This window comes from Serinus canaria, chromosome Z (genome assembly GCF_022539315.1).
Source record: "Serinus canaria isolate serCan28SL12 chromosome Z, serCan2020, whole genome shotgun sequence".
In the NCBI taxonomy this organism is placed as follows: Eukaryota; Metazoa; Chordata; class Aves; order Passeriformes; family Fringillidae; genus Serinus; species Serinus canaria.
Window position 1 is genome coordinate 58,819,530 of NC_066343.1, and position 22,191 is coordinate 58,841,720.

Sequence of the window (22,191 nt, forward strand, 5' to 3'; positions counted from 1 at the left end):
GTCCTGTTTTTGTCTTTGATTCCTGCAATAAATTTTACATTACCTTAGCATCCCCACTGGTAACCACATACTAATTCATGTATATTGCCTTGGATCATTCAAAGTCTTTGAAGAGCAGAGACCAATTCAGGGGTCTGCCTTGTTCTATGTATCACATATATTGTCATATGGAATCTGTCTAAATACTCCTAGAGTTCTATGTTAAATATGTAATTAAATAGAAATTATTTACTGGGAATTGTTTATTGTTTTCATAATGGTAACGATAACTAGCATAATTAGGAAAATGTCTTAACTAGACTTTTAACTGCTTCCTTTCCTTAAATCCACCAACTATATTTGACAGTGATTTAAAATACAAAATATTTAATAATAATTATGTTATTATGCACAGTAATGTAACCAGCTAATTAAGAATTCAGATGGACATAGGAGTTGAATACAACTGACTACACTGGGCTGAACAAAACTGTCAGTTCATTTCTTAAGGGTACCAGTTCAATTCTGGTTGCCAGCAAACAGTGCAGCTGTCACCATATTGTGAATTTTACTTAGTGCTCACAAGGAATAAAACCCTTGGACTTTAACACACATTTGCCTTGCAAGACTTGTAGACTGCCAACATCTAAAGTAAGGCTGTCAGGACTGGGCCTCAGAAGTTATTCAGATACAGAGCAGTGGTGCTATTCATCGTGTTCTGCCTACAAACACCTTTGGAGCTTTGCTTTCATTGTTAGGAATGATCAGGGGCAAGGGGTAAGGATTCGTTCTTGCACTTGTATATTAAAAGCCCTCTGAGCTCAGAAACTTGTATTGTTTGGAGTCCTTTCTTTTTTTTTTTTTTTTTTTTTCCACAACTTTATTTAGAATGTTTCCTGTAGCTGGGAAAGATTAGGATATTAGGGGACTAGAGCAGTGCCAGTCTGTGAAAAATTACACTGTGGTCAAATGCATGAAAAGAAACAGACAGGGCACAAGTTATCTCTGTAAATGAATGCGAAACCATCATGTCTTTGGTTCTCATGATTTTTAAAACCTCATCTTGTGCTGCTCACAAGTTATGTGGTTGCTAACTTTGGCTCTGGACGGTTGAGACCCCTCATGTGTTTTCCCAGCAAGAGATTGCAATAGAGCTGCTACTCAGCTACTGGGTTCTCATGTCGTCTCTCGTGGTCTTCAAAGCAGATCAGAAAATGGTAATATTGGTTGTCAACTGAGAAATTGCTACCAAGAAGCTGATGTCCAAGTGTGGGAAATAGCTTATATAGTGCCTATCTTCTAATATGAACAAGTTTGTTTCTAGATATTTTATCAGACAATTAGAATCTGATTTAAATACTCAAAATAGTATTTTAAATAATTTAAAAGGTTTTAGGAATATTAAAAACATTTCCCCCCATTTTGAATGTTAAAAAAAAGAGTAGAATTAGTCTCTTTGCCCATTCACTTTTTAATTTGCCCAGAAATTCTCTCTTTCCTTTGGCACCACCTAAATGATATTTGTGTCATTTATATCCAGTATAGGAGGAGGTGCATGACACAAGATGGGAGGCTGTAGCATGGAAGGACCTGACAATATTGAAACCATGCACATTTTGTTGGATGTGGAAGTGTCAAAATAAGAAAGGCTGTTTCTCAGCCTAAGAACTTCTCATATCTTTATTACTTACTGCACATGGTTGATTAGTCAAGCTGCATTAGCCCAGATGTATTTAAGCGTGATATCTAAAAGTGGAAGCCACTGATTTCAAAAGCCCATAACTGGAAGAGGACCTTGTTTGTGTGACCTGTAGGTCCATTGTGTGACCATGTCTGAGAAGACATCTAAGTGCGCATTCCGGACTGTAACTAATTTGAAGTGAAATAAAATGCATATTGTACTGCTTTTTTCCTGAATGTGCAGAGTGTGAAGCCACTGAAAGTTGATCATGTTCTTGCAGAGCTTCCTCATTCTGCCAGTGCAGAGGTCTTAAGACATGAAGCCTTGGTCAAAATTTGGAATCCTGACTTCCTCCCTGTAGAAAATGGCATTCTTTTAACTCATGGTCAGTTACATGCCTGGTATGTTGCTCAGGCTTAGCATGACACAGAAATCAGAAACCATTTCTAAGAAGTCAACTTGTTCTTCATCTGTGGTCTGTATCCACTAAAAGCTGAGTCTCCAGGGCTCCAGAGGTGGCACAGAGGTTTCAGAAAATTTAAGTTGACTAAAATCAGATCTTAATCCCTCCAGTCCTGTCCAAGAAGGGGCTCTGTACAACATACAGAATCCAAAACTTAAGGTCAAAAATAATTTTTGCCTGAAGAACAACTTCATTACCAGTACAGTACGTGTGTCTTTCTTCTCAGGTAGGTCAATACGACAAAACAATCATCTGGAATATAATGACTGAGGAATCCATTTGTACCCACATTTAAAAACACTAAGTCTAGCAGATGTGCCCCGTTCTGCCTCTTCATGATCTGACTTGATGCTACCTACATACAATGTTATGTGAGTTTCTGTGATGCAGTTTATACCTGTTACTTCCCTCCAATTATCTCATATAGCCAGACATCAAATTATCATAGCATTTTTCTTAGCTAGTGTGGGCTCCATTCCATAGTGGTCAAACTCTGTAGTGAATGGGCTCATAGCATGCCTCTTGAGCAGAGAGCTCCCCATCTAGAGGAAAATGCAGTTCTCTCTTGCTCCTGCTGCTTCTTTTTTCTACAGGTTTACAATTCTGGCAGAAGTGACAGAGGCTGAAATTTTGTTTTTACCATGTAAGTCCAAATCTACAGGCTTATTTTGTGCAATTCACTAAAAACATCCAGATAAAAACCCCAGCATTATTAAATTGGATAGGTCCTAAATTTCATGGTAGAAGAGGAAGGCTGCACATTTTTCTGTAGCACATTTCTTCTCCTTGGTCAGAACCAAAACTTCTCCTTGGTCAGAACCTATCCTTCCTGATCTCTAAGGTTCTCCAATGCTTGGCTCAGAACCACCATCTGGAAAATGGAGAAATACTTGAATTGAGAGGGATTTTCCACTGACAAGGGTGCTGTTTGTGACTTCTGGGGAGAAAGGAAAATCATGACGAAGAGGAAGCAGAATGATGAAATAATGCAACAGCAAGATGAAAGAATGGCAGTGAAAATATGAACAAAGAAATTAAGCAAGACTAATGTATGGGAAGGGTGAAATAGCGATAGGTGGGCTACAAGTTGATAAGGTCAATTTTGTTTCCTGAACGTTTTTAGTATTAGTTTTTGCCTGAGCAGTGGTTTGGTAGTTTGCAAGAATAAAAAAATTCTTTAATTTCTTATTTTCTGTGTGTTTAAACACAGAATCAAGTCACTGCTTCAAGTGTTGGGAGCAGTCAGTGGGTCAAATTCTCCTCTCAGTTTCACTGTTGCAATCTTATTTGTCTGAAAATCTTTTTTCTCTGCCCCTGCTTTGCTTTTGTGTTTGTGTGTCCCTTTGTGTGTACATACAGTATGTTCAGACCAAGAGTGAAAAAAATTATGAATAAGAATAGGAAAATGGAAAGTTCTGGCTGTGTAATGTTTGTAACAAAGGGAAAAAGAGATGCTTTTCATCATCAAAACTTCCAGTAGAGATCCCTGTAGTTTAGGCCTTCTTTATCTTTACCCTTCCTTCTCTGTGAGAAAATTATTGTCTCTTCTTAATGAGATCAGGTAAATGCAGTTGTGTAAAAAAGTTTTAGTTTGTGCCTTCTCATTGTGTTTGTAAGTAGTGCTTAATTACTAAGGATGGATGGAGCAATAATTTTAAAATTAAAATCAATGCAAAATATCTCCACCATTGAATGTTCCCTGCTTTCTCTTAGCTAATGCCTACCTCCAAGTAAAAACCTCTTGAAGCAACACAAAAGAAAATAAATCCAAGCCTTTTTTGAGGTGCTCATAGCATTGAAAATGCCCGTCTGTTAATACAGAAGCAGGCAGAAACATTTTTCACAAGAGGTCTATTTGCTACTTGACAACTGCTTGTTGAAGCACTTAAAAATTTCACTGCATATCTGGAACAGCAGTACTGGCATAATAAAATTAAGAGTGTTTTATATTATCAACAGTGCTGTATCATATTGATACAATCATGTCATTCCTCTGAAGCATGGGTTTTCAGAAAATTTTTAAACACAATGCTGCTTATTTTGGTATGTTTTGCAAACATTTAACATGTGTGGAACATTACACAGATAGTAAACAAATCCTACAGACAGTACATAGACTGGCTATGCTGCAAGAGACAGAGCTTTCCACATAAATTGACAGCTGAAAGCAGCAGATTTTTATTGCCATTGCTTTATTAAATGCAAAGTACATAAAGGGTTAAAATCTGGAGGTTTCAAATACAAAACGGTTAGAAAATTAATACCTATGTCCCACAGTTGCTGCAACTTAATTTTCTGAAGCTTAACAATCCACTACACCTATAAAACCAAGAGCTTTGCTGCAGAGAAACAAAGTTTTTTAGGTGTTTGTACTTGTACCTAGCCCACCATTAACTTTCAGGGTTTCTGCAAAAGTCCAGGTACAAAACAGTGCTATATATACTCAACAAGGAGTGAGGACCCAAACAAGGATTAGATTCTTGATTTGAAATACCAGTCCGTGTAGAGCTCAGTGTGAACGTGCACTACAGGGATGTTGGAATCCTCAGTCCCAAATACCCCCAATGACTCCATGGCTGACAGTGTAAGCTATAAATGCCATTGTAGCAGAACTACATCAAGCTGCCAAAATTCAGAGTGAGAATACCTCTTCTACCAGACCAGTGAAGCTGTTTTTAAAAGCCCATTTCATTTGCACAAATTTTGTGGCCCAAACCCAATCCATCAGGCCCCCCCTATGGTTTTCCTTATCCACTCAAGGTGTCGCTTTGTGAGTCGAGTGTAGACACCGGGGCCATGAGCGCTGCCACATTCCTTCTTCCCAAATGAAGTGATGCCTCTCATAATATTGTTACATCTTAAAGGTCCACCAGAGTCCCCCTAGAAAAAGGGAAAATATAGTCATTCAAATCAACAAAAGCTAAAAAATGTTTCCTTTAAATAAAATTTTCACTAGTTAGTCAGAGAAAATAAAAATGTAGCCAGTGTTATTAAGGATCATTTTTTCCTCCTTGGATATTAGGATTTCTGATAGCAAAATGAACGAATAAAAAGGCTTCATAGAATTCAATCTAATCTTTCAAGTGTACGTAATGGGGAATTAATCTAGCTCAGTGCTAAGGAAGAATTAGTCTCTTTGAAAATTAAGAAAAAAAGCTGACAGCTTTCCTCATGGAAAGTGTAAGTCTCCAGAAATTCAAACCTTTTTAAATGCAGTATTAAAATCTTTTAAAATGTGGTAGTTCTTACACAGTTGTGTACTTGACTTGAGACCCAGTTAAAATGCTTTTTATCAGCAAAACCTATTTCAAAATCTTCTGACATCAAATAAGTTGTTCTACTGAGATCAGTTACTTGTGAATGGGTCTGTAAGCTGTTCTGTGGACCTTTTAGTATTAACTCATTTTATTGAGGATGAGGATAACTGTCTGCCATGCCTGGATACAGCTGCAGTATTGAAAGGCTGTGAAGGTGAATTTACTCATCTTAAGTTTTGATTTTAAGGCTTGGAAGAATAAACCTTGGTAAATTCACTGATATTTGATAAAATTCTTCAGTGATTTTAAGACAGAGATTGTAAATGTGTAATGCTGGTACATTATATTTTATTTTTATTATATAATTTATGCAGTCATAATTAATATACTTACATGACATGAATCCTTTTTTCCATTCTTAGCCCCTGCACATATCATGTTCTCTGTTATGACAGGTTTGCCATTATAATGCATTTTATCATTGCATATTTCCCTCTTGATGACAGTGATATTGACTTCCATCAGGGTAGTAGAGTAGCTGCCTGGATGATTCTTAGTCTTACCCCATCCTGCTACTGTGCAAACTGTTCCTGGTTTGGGATCATCATCTGAAGGAGGCAGGGGGATTGGTTGCACAGCTTTATTAAGTTTTGCTCTTCCCTGAAGCTGTAGAAGATATGGAAAATAGGTATTACAGCACACAGTATAACAGAGGCCCTAGCATATTAACCACTGGATCTTTCCCATTACAGTAATTAATGCAATCCCTTTCTGAGATTCCTCAATTCTTTGTGACAGTAGTTATGTCATCAATGTAAGAGTGGGAAAATGAGTATTCTTTGTCTGATGGGAACCCACTTATCTTCTGCTGATCTATTAGCTCGAAAAAACATCTTGTTTTACTTCTCTGGCTCTCAGATCATTTAGAAGACAAAATAACAGTAATTACTAATGCTGGCAAAATTGAAGATCAGAAAAGCTAGACATTTTTAATTAGAACTTCTTTTCAGATAGAATGTTAGTGCTTTTAATCAAATGTTTTATCTGCATGCGTTTTTATTCCTTTATGGAAAAGCCAGAGTCTGAAATATCTTGATCAAGCTCCAGAATTTGTATACTAGCCATGGCAACCATTACAGGAATTGTTGATTGCCTTAGTTACCAGTGCATCCCCAATTCCCCAGGCTGTTGGATTAGCAGACCAGACTATATTACTCCAGAAAAAAAGGCCCCAGGAACTCCCTTGACTCATCTCCCTAGATGAGAAGAAGGAAGAGAATAGTTCAGTGTAGTGTGAATATTCCACAAGTGATATATAGGTCTGTACCTGAAGCAGCATAATGTCATTTTCCTTGGTACTGGGGTCGTAGCATGTATAAGGAATCTCTTTTGCAATCTGAAAAGCCTGCTGTTCTTTTTCTCTTTTTTTTGATGAATGGGCTCCAAGAATAACTTTGCTGTTTTTCCTGAGGAGAGAACTACACAGTTATTTGGATTCATTTTGATGTAACCCTAAATTTTTGCTGGTAATAATGTGGTGCTATAATGACCAGCTGCTACAGTCTCTTTGCCTGTGCCAGAAAAACAACAGTAATTTAGAAATGTCTAAAAGATGACCCTGTTCATACAACAGCTAAAAGAAAGATATGACTTAGTGAATCAAACTTCATCCTATCTTATTTTCATCTTACCAGGAGCACAGAAAGGTTTCAGGTACTTGACTCTGGATCCATCCCTATTGTTCCCTTTTGAATGAGAACTGAATGAGTGGTGAATGGTGGATGCACCAGATTTGCTGTGGGTGCTTGGCTCACCAACTGTGATCCTCTGTAATTTGTGCTGAAAATTTAGGCCACAGCACTGTTAGTTCAGATATCCTGACTGTATCATTAAATGTACCATTGCTTTACTCTAACAGATTTCAACACCTTTTTCTGAATTTGTGTGAGACACAGCTCATTCCTCTCCTCTAGGTTTTTCTGCAACTTCCTGTACTTCTCTTAAATGGAATCTCATTTGGAAACATTACTTTCTGTTAATACACAGCTTTTGGGCCAGTGCTGTTATAGTAGGTTCCGCAGATCTCCCTGTCTGGACAAGGACAGGAGAGATGGATACATTTTTCTGAGGTCTGCAGAGTCCAGTGGCTCACTGGTCCTGTCAGGCTGTTGGCAGAGCCTGAGTGAGGTCTGGCTCACCAGCAGCTTCAGTCCTCCCCACAAAACCAAGTAGGGGTGGGATGTGTAATTCAAAACTCTCTTCTTGCCCACCCATTTGCATCTTGATTTGGGCAGGAGAAGAAAAACGGCTGGCAAGCCAACATACCAAGCCAACATACCAAGCCAACATACCAAGCCAACGTACCAAGCAAGGCAGAGATCTCTCAGTGTCTCCTGTCATCTGTTTGGAGGATTTTTGCTCCTGTGCTAACCACGTGCTGTCTTTTCTGTAGTGAACTGTGTATCTCTTATAGAATAAAACTACAAGAATTAATTTTTGTTCTCAGAGCAGCAGTTTAGATTGGACACTCCTCTCCAACGTAGAGGTGTACAGATTGACTAAGAAAACAGGGATAAAACTTTCCCCCAAATTCACTGCTTCAGTATTGCTATTCTATGCTAATGTGCAGCTAGAAGTTCTTAAATATCTCTTCAGAAACAGAGGAGGTCAGTATACTTTGTTATATTTTTTTACTCACTATAACAAATTTGCTGATAGAACCTATAAAGCACAGTAATCAGAACATGATCATGGTCATGATAAATGGATAAAATTACCAGAGATACAAACTCTCCTGTTTTAACAAAGGTATCAGAGACCCACTAAGGACAATCTCTGAATCAGAGTAAGAACTTACACTTTACAATGTGCAGCTGTTAACACCCAGTTTTCCTTAATTAAAGCTCCTCCACAAATAATTCCTCCTCGTCCCTTGATCTGGGCCATGAATGGTCTCGAGTGTGGCTCTACTTCCTTTCCTCCAATGATATCCACACACAAACCTAAAAAAGTAAGCCACAGGAGACACAGTTGAGCTGACAAACGCTGTAAGGCACTCCAAGTCTCAGAAAACATGGCTGTTGTAATTAGAAAGGATACAGACACACAGGTATGCACACAGGTCACAATGGTCTTCAGGACAGTTTTAAACCCACTCAGCAGAAGTACTTCATTACATTTCAGTAATGCTAAAATGAGACCATTAGGGTGAGCTTGGGCAAAAACCCCACACCAAAGTTTTGTTGCTTTTGCACGGATTTCTTTTCTTGAAGATTACTGATATGGTTAATTTCTTAGCTTTCATTGTGAGTAACAATCTCCCATTTCTTAAATATTGTGCATAGAATCTGGACTATGTAGTTTAAGCCACATTATGTGAATCTGTTTTCCAGAAAAAGAGAAAACCAAGCAGTTAAGGTATGTGTACGGCTCTGGAAAGAAAGATGAGATAATCATTATGTTCTCTACTCAGAATTCCAAACAGCTTGGACTTTGCAGCTTTACTTAAGACCCATTCAGAATTTATTTTGTTTGGGTGAAAGATCAAACACATTCGAACAGTGGAGAGGAACTAAATATAAGAATTCAAATAATAATTGTGACTGCTTCCTTTACATGAATACGTATTAGCCTAACTAGAATTTTGTACATCAGGACTTACCTTCAAAAGTATTAAATTGCCTACTCACCTCCATGAATTGCCAGGAGAATCACAGCAGTGAAGGTGTACCAAGGGAGGAAAGCACCCATGACTTCTGTCTGATGTTCCTTCTTATTCACTCTTTAACATATGTCTATCTACTGATCTATCAATATATATGCATAAATGAAGAGGATGTGGGTTTTGTTTTTCCTCTTAAGGGAGTAACCACTACAAGGACAGAAACCCTCCCCAGTGATGTACCTTACAGCAGAAGTGTTACTGAGAATTTGCGTCATCTGCTGTGGTGTGAAGGCTCTACCCCGCTATGTGTTCTCTCTGCAGCACTTGCAGGGAACTGATGTACGAGTATAGGGGCGAAACACAGTGGGACTCAGCTCACATAAATTTAGGCTGATTCAGTTGTCCATGTGAAGTTGTATAGATTCATTTCAGACACCTCAGTTGGCTTCCAGGTCAGACAGGAATTCCAGTCCGTTCCCCTTTAATGAAATATCTGCTCTGCTCAGGAGATCCTCAGGGCCAAGGAATCTGATGTTTTCTCATTTCAGGATCTGATCCTATGGCACTAGGTTTGCACTGGCTGAGCTTTCACTGAGTGTGGTTTCATGGCCTGTGGCTAGGGGTAGATGATATTTAAAGTGTCCTAAAGTGTTTTAGGTCTGGTGCAGGAGGCCATCAGTCTTCTGAAGATGCTGTACCAGATTTGCCAGCCCTGTGTCTGTATCTGGAAAGCCAACAGTATCTCAAATGTGACTAAATGCTGAGTTTTAGGCAACTGAATTGAGTCCTGAAAACTCAGGGTAGTTGGACACTGGAACAGGCTCCCAAGGGCAGTGGTCACAGCACCAGCCTTACAGAGCTCAAGGCACATTGAGCATTGTTTGGACAATGCTCTTAAGCACTTGGTGAGTTTTGGGGTGTCCTGTGCAGAGCCAGGGGTTGGACTTCAGTGGTCCTTGTGGTTTTCTTTCAACGCAGGGTATTCTATGATTCTGTAAATAAGTCTTACCCAGGGCCTTGTAAAAAACACAATTCCTCTCTTGCAAATATGTACCCAAATAATAAAAATAACTTGTGTCAATATTAAATAATTTGGAGTACCAACTATTGTATAATCTATACATTCTATAACTAATGAAATGTCACTGTCACGCGGACTGGAAGTTTTCTCAAAGTCTTCAGCCTCACAACAGGAAACCTGCAGAAAGGAGCCCACAATTAAGAGCTTGCAGAAATCATCTGGGTGCTCACTGTATCATATCTTGAGCTCAACTGGCCCAGCACCATGTGAGTTTCACCTGTAGAAGACCATGGGCAGACCTTGCTCAAATTTGCTGTTGTTCTCCCTTCTGGGACAGAGGATAACTTGGCCATTTTTCTGAAGAAGGCAGGTGTCGATCTAATTTTAGAGACTGTGGGGCTCTTTGTCACTGATGTGTCTTTGTTGAGACACAGTCACCTATACGACAAGGTGACAGCTCCTTGCACTGCTAAAACGCACCAAGATTTAATTTTCTTAAATTTTTCTCCTTATTACTAGCACATCCCCTGTAATTATCATCACTTTGTACCACTGATGTTCTTTTTTACATTGTTCTCCTGAACACAATGTCACCAGATATCATAGGTACAATTCTTTATTTTATCAGTCATAATTATTTGACAAAGCCTGATTTTATGATATTTTAATTAGGAGTCTCACCATATTGAAGCTGTTTCCTGTCTGGACTATGCAGAGGCATGATCAGGATGAACACTTGTGAGCAAAATTCCTGTATGCTCAGACAAGCCTGAGCTTGTAGTACTACAATGATTCATCCTTGGATGGTCCTTTGTGAGGTGCAATGGCCAGTAAAAAGAGGTTTGGTATGCATCATCCCATGTTTGCCTGATCCGTTTTCAAGGAAAATCTCTTTGAAAGACACAGAATAAAACACTAGCAAATGTTCCTAGATGTTTTCCAGGTAATAAATACAGGTAAATCTATGCCTGCTATCTAAAACCTAATCTTCTATGGCCTGTTTATACTCTTTTTCAATTTCTAGCTATACTGCTATTTACTCCTAAATCATACTTCTATAGATGTTTCTTCTGAAACTCCATAGGTACTAGTATATCCATGCTTCTTCAAAAATCCCCTCCAATTCTGAGAGATCTATTGACATTGATAATTAGAATTAGAAATATGGAGTCTAAACTATTTTTCAGTATCAATTGATGACTTTCTATGGATGACCTCTCTGACAATCTGCAAAATCCCCGATGGCACAGGTATCAAAGATCAGATTGATATACACATAACCAGTACCAATTTTGTACCTAAATGCTTTGTCAGAGAGTTATCTTCCTCTTGTAATTTACATCACTGAGGCTGAAAATTTGACATAAAATTTTAGGTGTGCAATTGGTTGGCTAGGCTCCTTTGGTTATGGCAATAAGTTAATTTATGATTGTCTTGGTTTGGAAAGACAGGTGCCTGCTAAAGAAGGCAGGAGCCTCCCCTGAAATGAAGAATGCAAACCCTCCCCACCCCTCCAAATTGTTATGAATTTTAAATTAAGGGGCTCTCAGGCAAAAAATATGGGAGCAGGAAATAACAGTTCTTTAATAGGGAAGGGAAAAAAAATAAAAGTACAAAATAAGACAATGCAATACACTAGAACAACACTGACAGAGTCAGAACTCAACCTGACACCCTGTTGGTCAGGGTGTTGGTAGCAGTCCAGTTGGAAAAGTGACTGCAGTCCTCCTGGAGTGTCAGATGTGGTTCTGTTGGAGCAGGGGGTCCTGTAGAAAAGGGTATATTCTTCCTCTGAAGAGCCAGAGGAAGAAGAGGCAGCTGCTGTTCCTCTGGGGAATACAGTGGGAAGTCGTGCTGGTGTTCCAGAACCTCCAGAATATTTCTGGGTAGGAATGCTTGGCTCCTCCCTCTGGGCAGAGCATCTCACAATGGGATGTTCTAGTTCTTATCAGTCATGCAGTGACATTCAATAGCCTGTTATCAGCAGCTGTCCCCTGCCAGGGAGGAGTGATTGTGATCACTCCGAGAGAGAGATAAGGAGAATTGCCCACTTGACACAAGACAACTGCCATACAGATGGTAATAGAATACCTCTTGCCTTGCAATCTGGAACAATGGTAAAGTTTTGATTATATTGACCTTTTGCATTTAAAGGGAAACCCCAAAGCAAAGCTTCCCTCTCAAGTAAAATTCTTTTATTAGCTCCTCTGTTGCTTACTTAATTGGTCTTCAAGAGGAGTGAGGTATTGTAAGCAAAACACTCAGTTCTTTCTCCGACGACAACACTCACAAACCAGAGCCATTCACTCAGCAGAAGCCACTGCCTGAGTAAAAGAACAAGGTGTGTATGCAGGTCTATGACCAGCCTCTGCCTTTGGGGAGGTTTCCTATGGGCTTCAGGCCCACGGGTCAGTGGATCACCTTCAGCATTACTGTGCTGAGACCTGTGCATTACTGTGCTGAGGTCTTCTATCTTTTATCTTATATTCTGTCATTTTGACTATTTTCCTTCTGCAGTGACTCTGTTCCTTTTTCCTTCGTACTGCTTTCTTTGGTGCTTGAGGTGGGCATCAGATGTGATTTTAGGACACTGGCTGAGGAGACCAATTTAAACTGCGCCTCTAAACCTTCCAGGTTTGCTGGCACTGAGTTCAGGCAGTCTCAGCTCAGCTGAAAGGCTGTTTTCTTGAGCTGGGAAGGGAGGGCAGAACAGAGGTACAGAGCTGGCAGCTGCCAGGAGCACAGCAAGGCAGAGCTGTCACACTTTCCTTGTCCTCTCCTTGGGTTACCACATGCCCAATCCAGTGTGTCTGGACACATCCCTTAGTGGCTGGGAGACAAATTCTCAGAGACTTGCTGGGGAAAGGGCAGAATGTGTGCTGGGGCATACCTATTTTATTTTCTTCTCCAGTACAGGTGCCTCATGGTACTTACGTGGTTGTCTTTTCTGCCTCAGCTATTCACTCAGTGTCCCTGTTTCCATCTATTTGCTATGTGATACAGAAATACAAGTAGATGTAGTTAACTCAGGGTGTCCTCCTGCAGCATTCCTTCTATGATGTTGCTAGTACTTGGCAGAAAGAATCCAGCATTAGATGTTATGCTCTGGGAACACAAGTCTTCTATTGTTTGCCCAGAGCATGAGTCTGTTTCCTATTTTGTCTCTTATGATGCTTTCCAACCCAAGGAAAGGGAGGGCAAAGCCATAAAGGACAAACATAATTGTGCCTTTAGGACTCTATTTGCAGAGATTACCTGCGGATAGTCTCCAGTGGGTGAATAATTCTGGGATTAGATGGAGAATGGAGAATGACTTTGAGGGAACTGGAGCTGGATGTTTTAAGAGCCGATGAATTCTAATAGTGATTTGTTTTCTTTTAAAAGAGCTTTGGAAGAGTCTTCTGAAACATGAATTTTGCTGCACCATGTGCATGTTTTCAAACTGGGTTCTAACTAATAAGATTCTGTGACACAGAAATAAACATTTCTGTTACAATCTCATTCAACAAAGAGATTGAGACTGGGAGCTGCCATTCTGTAATTCTTGAATAAAAAATGAGACCTAATTATATTGGGCCAGTTATATTTCAGATTGTTTCTAAAGATAATGAATATGGTAGCAAGTTTTGTAACTTCCTCACACAGAGACAGACTGAGTTTTTTTGTAGTGGTTTACCAGCAAGGTGTGCAAGACATGCATGCAGACACAGAGGTCAACAATACAGAAGTGTCTTTCTCACCAATTTATCTCTTTTTGTGGTCACAGATTAGAATTTTTTTTACATTTGACAGTTTCAGAGTCTAGGGTTTTCTGTAACTGAAATCTGAACCCTACAAAATTATTTTAACAAAATACAAATTTGTTTGGCTTACATGTGTGTGGCTGGTCTTGGCTTGTCTTTTATATTCCATAGCATATAAAATAACAGATGCTTGACAGTTCTCAGTGGCTCTTGTTAATTTACATATGAATATTTTTCAGTCTTTCAACTCAAGATGTTACCTGGGCAGTGGAATTCTGTGGAGCATTTGCTGGCTACTGATGTACCTTGGACTACAGGAGTGACTTTTGTACTTTGTGTGCCCCGAGCTTACTCAATCTGAGTCCAAAGTTTAGGAGCAACTTTTGCGCTCCTCAAGCCCTGATTTTTCCTTCACACTGGTGTTCTCTGGAGCCTTTTCAGGTTGCCCTCAAATTAATTCTCCCATTTTTTGCCACGAGTTTAAAGATGGCCAGTTTAATTCTTCTCACTTTTGTTTTTTTTCATTATTTTTCTTTTTTTTTTCCATTTAAAGCCAACAAATGCATTGAACACCCTGAGACATCTAGATGTTATTCAGGGATTAGGCTTTATTTGGTGTTATTAGGAGTTTCAAGAATAGGGCAGGTTTTAAAGAAACTGGAAGAGACAATCTTGAGAAATCAATCTGCAGTGAAAGAACACGATATTAATGATGTAAAGTGAAATTTCAAGAGAGGGAGCTGTTAGTAAAAACTTTCAAACCCATTTCCTGGAGGGAACATTTGAATACAAATGAGTGCATGTTAATTTACTGTGCTCCTGAGAGCAAACAGCAGCAGCTACAACACCCTAAAGCTCTTCTGCTCTCTTAAATTGTTGTTACTCTACTAACAAGATGCAAGTACTCACCTAGGAGTAAAAATATCCAAATTCCCTGTTCCTCTGTATAACACATAATATAATTACACTTCTGTTGCACTTCAGGTGGCTGCATGGACATTGTTGGAGGACATGAAGTGCATCCTCATTCCTTGGCCTTATATGGCTGCTATCTGGGACAAGAATTTAGGTGTTTTTTGTGGAGGAATTCTAGTGGAAAAAAATGGGTTTTGACAACAGCACCTTGTGAGTAAGTATCTTAAAATGAGGTAATTTTGATTCTTCATTGAAGTAAGGCATGGTATGTAAGCCTCTTAGTGAAGAAAGGTGAGTACTGATTTTTTAAATAGGTTGTTAAAAGCTGCAGTTCTCTCCCTGGAATGATCCTAGAATTGTCATTGTTTATAGTTACCATAAACTACTGATCTTCTTTGCAGAGTTACCTTAGTAAGTGGGATCCTGCCAAAGTTACAGCATAAATAATGTGCTGTTAAAATACCAAATCAATTCTTAATACATGTGAAAAAACAATGTCTTGGAGAAGGGAATATGTCCCAAGGATTTTAAACGAATCTTATGTGTATGCCTGGAATGCCCTGAGAGATGGATTTGAATTAGATGTGGACACTATTCCTCTCATTTTGAGTGAGCTAGGCTCACAAACCCAGAATGTCACTCATGACTGTGACAAGGAACCTTGTCCTCCTGACCAGTTAAATGTGAGCAGAAGCACCTCTTCCCCAGGTGGGATGCTCTGCTGTTGAACAGCTGACTCGAGGTAAGGGGGACATCTACTGTTCACATCAGGAAGTAAAATGCCCTATTTTTCTTAAAATGCTCCCTGAACTGTATTTTAGTTCTGCAATTTTTCCTTCTCTTTGTGACTATCTAAAAGGAAAACAGTTACAATAAACCTGTGCAAACCTGACCTCCTTAATCACAGTGTGGGCAGGTTGGCCAGCCCTCTTCTGTGACTTAGTCTGAAATAGAGGACACAGCTCCTTCAGAGTGAATTTGACATTCACTATTTTTCATCTGAATCAGATTTGGTTGTAAGGGTAGAAATATTATTTAACATTCTCTGTTTAGCAAATTTACAAACATAACTAAGTCTTCCTCTTTGGAATTAAAGGACTTTTTAATGGGATCTGGAGTCTCTTATTCTTCGGTCAATATGTCAGAGATAGCCAGTCAGATACATTTATAAAACTTCAGATTTGTTAGCTGTTTAGTGAGAAGGGCATTGTCTGTCTCTGATCCTGTGGAGAATGTGCTCTGGTAACTGATCTGGGTTTCTTACAGCACATTGTTTTGGTGACTTTAAGTCTTTGCCTTTGGGGCAAGCTGAACCTGAACCATCCTGGTTTCCTTCTCCTAAGCTGTAAGACAATGCTCATAAAAAACCCACCAGCACCTGTTCTATGCCTGGTGCAATTGCAGTGCATGTAAAACTTCCTAATTAATGGATCTCATGTGTTAATGATGTCTGAAATGATTTTTTTTTTTAGTCAGCATGAATTCAGCATGAATTCAGCAACATGAATGTGTAGCCTGTGAACCACCTGTTAGAGTCACAGAGTTTTGAGAGACATATCATTCTTTCTGAGGAAGTGTTCTTTGTAGATAAAAAGAGAAGTTTTTGGATCACAGCACTGCCTTTGCAGCTACTTTCACAAACAAACTTTCACGTATAAATAAATTAATTATGTCTTTCAGTGACACAGGCATCTTGAATGAAGAAAACTGGTTTTTTATAGTTTGTATTGATAAAGTCTTTGTTCTGGCTTGAATAAATTTTCCTATTTATAGTGAGATTATGTTCTGAAAATGAAGCACAGGAAACCAGCAGTACGTATTCTACAATGTCAAATTAGTGGGCTGCATTAAGTTTAGCAGGGCAAAATCAAAAGAGACAAATGTTAATAAATACATTTCTGATGATACTTATAGAGCTTGGAAAATAGCAGAATTTATTGGTTACTTAACTCCTAATTTTTATTAGCAGGAAGTGAAAGTATAACTCTTTGGATTTCAACATTCTCCCTCTTTTTTTTAATATTCACTACTGGGATGTCTTGGGTTAGGCAACACACATCCCTCTTTCTTAATGTGCTGAATCCTCTGTTTGTGAAATTAAGGACAAAAAAGCTTATTAATATTAAAGACACTCACTTTAGCAGAGCATTTAACAGTATGCATAAAGCTCAGGATAAGCACTGAATATTGGTGTCTGTTCTGATGTGTTACTGGTGCCAGCAAAGTTTCAGTCCTTTGCAGGATTAGGTCATAAATCCAAAGGAGACCTTTCAGAGATTAATGAAAGGCATGAGTAGAAGCTGTCCTTGGGCAAGCCAACTCCCCATATAAAGATGGGAGGCTCTTTCACAAAATTAATTCCAAACTCTGAAAATCTCTGGATGTCAGTTATCACGCAACTATTTCACTAAACTAGATTTGCAGTAAAGAAACATTATTTTATAGAAGCAAAAAGAAGCTCATGTCAAAACATTGAAATGAATGATTTCCTGCTCTATCTGTTTTAATCACGTTGTTGTAAAATGAAATGGTATTGTGTTACATGTCTTTGATTATCCTCAGAGGTGTTGCTCAATTCTTGTAGTGACTTTCTTTTCCTATATTTTCTATACGTTACAGAACAGATGAATTGAAAGGCAGTTGTTCTTGGAGCTCATTGGACATCCATTCCTGAAGAAGAACAGCAGATATTTGGGATTATGGAAACCTTTCCTCATTGTCAGTTTGACCACCCTTCCTTTGATAATGACATAGTGCTCCTCAAGGTATTTAATTACTGCTGTATTTTTATGAAAGGAATTTTGCTGATGATAATTTTGGCTACTCTTTGGTATTGAAGAGTACGTGGTTTAGATAACAGTATCACAGCAGTTTACTTTTGGTTGTATTAATCTAGATGAAGTTAGAGGATCACTGGCTCTGTGAGCAGATATGATATTTCAAGCCCATTCTGTGCTCTAAGAAACCCTCTTTTTAATCCATTCACTGAAGCAACCCCTCCAAAAAACAAAGCACATTCTTCTGTAATTTTTCAAAGGCAATGCTGAAGGGATGTGTGCAATGGAATCTGGCTCACATCTCTATCCCAGAGTTAGATTTTGTGCTGGACTAACTAAAAATGGAGATGAAACTTACAGTTAATTTTATGGTGTAAGCAGGTAAAGTGAAAGTGTGGATAATACAGGACATACAGACCCAGTTCTAGGAGCACAGAGTGGTCACAAAGTGGAGGAGGCTCAAGACACTGCAGAATGAAGCATGGAAAATGTCCTTGCCAACATTATCATCGGAAGCCAAAGTGGGGCAGAGTTGTAAGAATTTGAATTTACAGGGAGGTGCCCCTGCCCGTGGCAGGGGGGGTTGGGACTAGAAGCCCTTTAAGGTCCCTCCCAACTGTAATGTTCTATTATTGCGTGACCTGGTTTTTAGTACTTAGATGGCATCAATGGTTTGACATGGCAAGGACATGGGGAGGAGGGTAACCACGTCCAGCTCTGTGCTAGCAGGAACACCCCCAGGCATCTGTGGCACAAGCACCTGGTCATGGTTCATCTCTGAGGAGCTCCTTCCCCCAGATGTTAGTGAGCATTCTACTTCTGCTTCACTGTCAATGTAGACCAGGCCCATCTCACTGGCTTCTCCTGTGGCCACTTCAGGAGCACCAGGTATCTGTGAGCACAAAACCAACATGGATCACTAGGAAGTAATATTTCTAGAGATGAAAATCACAACTCTGTTCCAGAATGACACGGATATCTCAAAATCCTTTGAATTGGACACAGAAGAAGGGATAGTACTAGTACCAGAGCTTGCTTCCTATCTCTACACTTCTGCAGTAATGGAGTATTTAATGGCTTGGAATAAGGTTTGCATCTTTGGAACTTTCCAGCAGCACTGGCAACAATAACTGCAAAGATTTTTTTTTTAAATAATTTTTTGATTTGTTTGAATGCATTTTTTTGAAAGGTATAAAGCCAGAATTGTTTAGCTGAGAACCATGCAGCACCCTGTGAAATGAATCATGGTGCAGTGATCATAAGACTGAAAATGTCTTTTCAGTACCTGTGAGCCCTTACCAAGCACACTGAGGGTATATGTCAGGGTTTGGCTGTGTTTTCATTTACTGACCTCTGCTGAAGGATGGATCTGCCAGGCAAAGGCCAACAAAACACAGACAGTCCGAATCATTTATCCTCTTTAGAATCTCTCAGAGCAAAAATTGGCACTCTGAATAGACTGAGACCTTTCCTCAATTATGTTGCTGCTTTTGTGTCGAATTGCTTATAGTTCTTGTTTTCATCTTTGTTCATGGGCACATTGAGCTGTCGTTTGAGACTTTTTTGTCAGTCAAGCACCAGAATCTGGTTTCAATACCGAAGTTTAGTGGCAAGTTAGGTTTGTGAACAGGACATAGATCCAGCAACCTAACTCCCATGTAGGTTTTACATTTTCTACTGTATACAATGGAAAGCTGGGCTTGAACTCACTGCTGCTGACATAGATGGGAAATTGCTGTACTGCTACTATGGAAAGTTTTTTGAATTTTCAAAGGGACAATTAAGCTCAGGATCAGTTCCTAAGTAGTGAAAAGTCATTTTTAAGGGAAGTGTTGGTAAATTGAGATTAAATGATAATTGAAACTATGTGACACTTCCCTTCCTCTCTGCATAAGAAATCTAGTTTTTCCTTGTTTTTCCTTCTTTTCCCCTTTTAGCTGAATGATACTGTCAAGCTGAATAAATATGTGCAACTTTTGCCTCTGCCTGACTTTTCTGAAGATGTTGAACCTAGCACATTCTGCCAGATGGCTGGCTGGGGAGACACATCGCCAGGAAAGCCATTGAAATATCTCTGGAAGAAACTCTTAAAATTGTCAGTAGAAAAAGCTCTGACAAACATTATGCCAGTGACCCAAAAATAACCAACAACATGTTGTGTGCTACAGGGAAAAATAAATTATATCTGAGTGATACTTGTGAGGTAAGAAGCAAAGTTACAAAGGGGGGGGGGCATATATTTAACAGTAGTTCCCTTTTCACTGGGAACAAAGCAGTGTTAGTCATTTTAGGAGGCTGATAATGTTTTAAGTAAACAGATTTCTGAGAGACTTTATTGCCGTGAAAAAGATGTGTTAAAACTTTGTTTAGTTTAGGTCAGTGTACCAATCAGGATCAAGAGCACGGGAATTTGAACTGGGATTATCTATTAACTTCAGGTACATTTAATTAGGTATGGTGCTCTCCTTAGACACCACCTGTAGTTATGAGAAAAAAAGAAGAGCTATCAGGGTCTCAATCATCTGATCCTTTCCAGAAGTCAATATCTGAATGACACAGAATTAACTGTATGCCCAAAAGGGCTGTTTGGATCTTGCTTTTGATGCTTTCTGTGCTGAATCCAGAAGAGACAATTGATAAAGACATGAGAAGCAATTTATACCAACATTAAAAAATGTATTTTGAAATAGAATTATGATGGCACTCTGCTGCTCCACAGCACTTGCATCAAAGGCTCCCTCAGGTTTGAAAAGCAACCCCTCTTTATTCCTCACCCAACTCCCATGAATGATGTAAGCCAACTGCTCCATTTCATGGGCTGGAAAAGCTTAGAGACAACATTCCCAAACATGCTTGTGCACTGCAGGGGGCACTGCATGCTGCTCTGGTGAGAAATTGACACACTGACAGAAATTGACACACTGACAGCTGCTTCTGATTTGTCTGCCAGGGAGATTCAGGCGGGCCATTAATCTGTGCTGGTCAGTACCGTGGGATTGTTTCTTTTGTGGAAGCATGTGAAAATACAAGCATACCTGGAGTTTATATGCGTCTGTCTGAAGAATATACTGACTGGATAAAAAGAACGACTTCCAGTTATACAGATCCATGAAACAAGAGCATTTTAATAAGTATTGTGCTGTGCATTAGAGCCGGATGCTGCTGCCTTAGTGCACCACCTTTGAAAGGTACCTCCCAGCTTTGCAGCTTTGCTGACACCACCACAGTTTTTTTGTGAACCGGTCAAAGAATCCACATCTGTACAGATAACACCTTTACTAAGCTTTAGCAGAAAACTGCCACGAAGAAAACATAATTTGTATTGGATTCCACTCTACTTCTTACCAGGATGAGAAAGTATTCACTGCACCTGGGATAAAGCAACATTTGTTAACGTGTACTTACACAAAAATTCAGTTTCAGAATGTGAGTGAATGAGAGGTCTGCAGAATGAGAAAAGATAGAACAAAAATTGAAAATGTTTAAATATTTATCTGTGATGTTATTAAACCCCAGATACTTCATTTTACCATTATTCAATATTTATTTACCTAAATTCAATTTCAAAGAGTTAAGATATTAAACAGAGAGAAACAGTTTTCCAATTAGTATTTATTATAAAGATAAAAATATAGAGATAAAAATATTGTCTGTCTTTTTTCCCTAGATTTTTTCCCTTCTTTTAAAAAATTTTTTAAAAACTTTTGGTTTTGGGTTTTTTTTTTGGGGGGGGGGCAGGTGTTTGGTCTGTTGTTTTTTTTATTTGTTTGATCAAATCAGCTAACTCCTCTCCCAGCTTGGTTCATAATCTCACTCTTTCAGTTAGTAGATCACTCAAAAAGTATAAATACAGATTGTAATAGATGTAATTATAGTTCTTTAACACACCTCCTAACATCTGTCGAAACAAACAGGGCTCTGGCTATGGATTTCAACTGACTTCTAGTAACAGAAGGACCTGGTGTGTTTCTGAAGAAATCCGGTTAGCTTGCTGTTCTCCATCACCTTCCAAATATTTTCTAGGTCTTTTTTAACTAACAATTTTGAAGTGACGATCTACAGAGTTTCTCTGCTTCTGTGCTTATGGCACTAACACACACCAAATACTGCAAACTATGAGACGTTGCAGAGGCATGAACAAATAGCTCCAGAACAACAACCTACTGGCCTTGATTACTGACCAGGAGCCATGCCACAATTCTGAGCAGAGCAGAAGAAGTTCATAGAGGATATAAATGCAGGAAAGAAGCAACAGGGCACCACAAAACTGGGTCAGTCGTGGGCCATAGTGCAATAAAATCTGCCACTGTGGTGTGTGGGGGCTTAGACCCAGCTCTTGTCCAAGGTTATGGGAAGGAAGATCTTAGAAGGTGTCAGTGGGATTTGGCTCAGTACTGGAATACAAAGAAAACTGGGAAAAACGGAGGGAAAAAACCAAAAGATATATAGAAGTGGAAAGAATCTTGTACCATTGTTCTCACTTAACAGCTGGGGGTCTCAGAGGTTGCTGCAACACAAATTAGTCCCTTCTAACTCTGTGAGGTAAATGACAGGAGACTTTTCAAGTCATGCAGCTCGATGGCCACAAATTGGTGTTCAGCTTGGTGAAGGCAGGACTTTAACTCCCTCACTAGTGTGAGCAGAGGCTGACTCTGTCACTGATTGAAAAAAGTGAGTGATAAAATCTGGAA

The 22,191-nt window shown here is 39.2% G+C and overlaps 2 protein-coding genes across 2 annotated transcripts; one reads left to right on the forward strand and one right to left on the reverse strand.

Annotated features, from left to right (window-relative positions):
- Positions 1–4,296: 4,296 nt before the first annotated feature.
- On the reverse strand, positions 4,297–9,172 carry LOC103821031 (granzyme A-like). The gene is made up of 5 exons (XM_009095824.4): positions 9,070–9,172; positions 8,238–8,382; positions 6,708–6,846; positions 5,774–6,046; positions 4,297–5,003 (listed from the first exon to the last, which is right to left on the reverse strand). Exons 1-5 carry the CDS (start codon positions 9,128–9,130, stop codon positions 4,848–4,850), a joined length of 774 nt encoding a protein of 257 aa, XP_009094072.1. The 5' UTR covers positions 9,131–9,172; the 3' UTR covers positions 4,297–4,847.
- A 2,103-nt stretch (positions 9,173–11,275) lies between these two features.
- On the forward strand, positions 11,276–20,612 carry LOC108962864 (granzyme A-like). The gene is given in 7 exon segments (XM_050987369.1): positions 11,276–11,315; positions 14,793–14,842; positions 14,844–14,900; positions 17,360–17,488; positions 19,438–19,573; positions 19,576–19,703; positions 20,451–20,612. Coding segments are annotated over 7 exon segments (702 nt in total).
- The last annotated feature ends 1,579 nt before the right edge of the window (positions 20,613–22,191 follow it).

Coding starts and splice junctions, on each gene's coding strand:
- LOC103821031 (XM_009095824.4), bottom strand. CDS start 9,130: ATGGGTGCTTTCCTCCCTTGGTACACCTTCACTGCTGTGATTCTCCTG. Junction 8,383..9,069: donor TCTCCTGGCAATTCATGGAG/GTGAGTAGGCAA, acceptor TTACTTTTTTAG/GTTTGTGTGTGGATATCATT. Junction 5,004..5,773: donor GAAAAAAGGATTCATGTCAT/GTAAGTATATTA, acceptor CCCTTTTTCTAG/GGGGACTCTGGTGGACCTTT.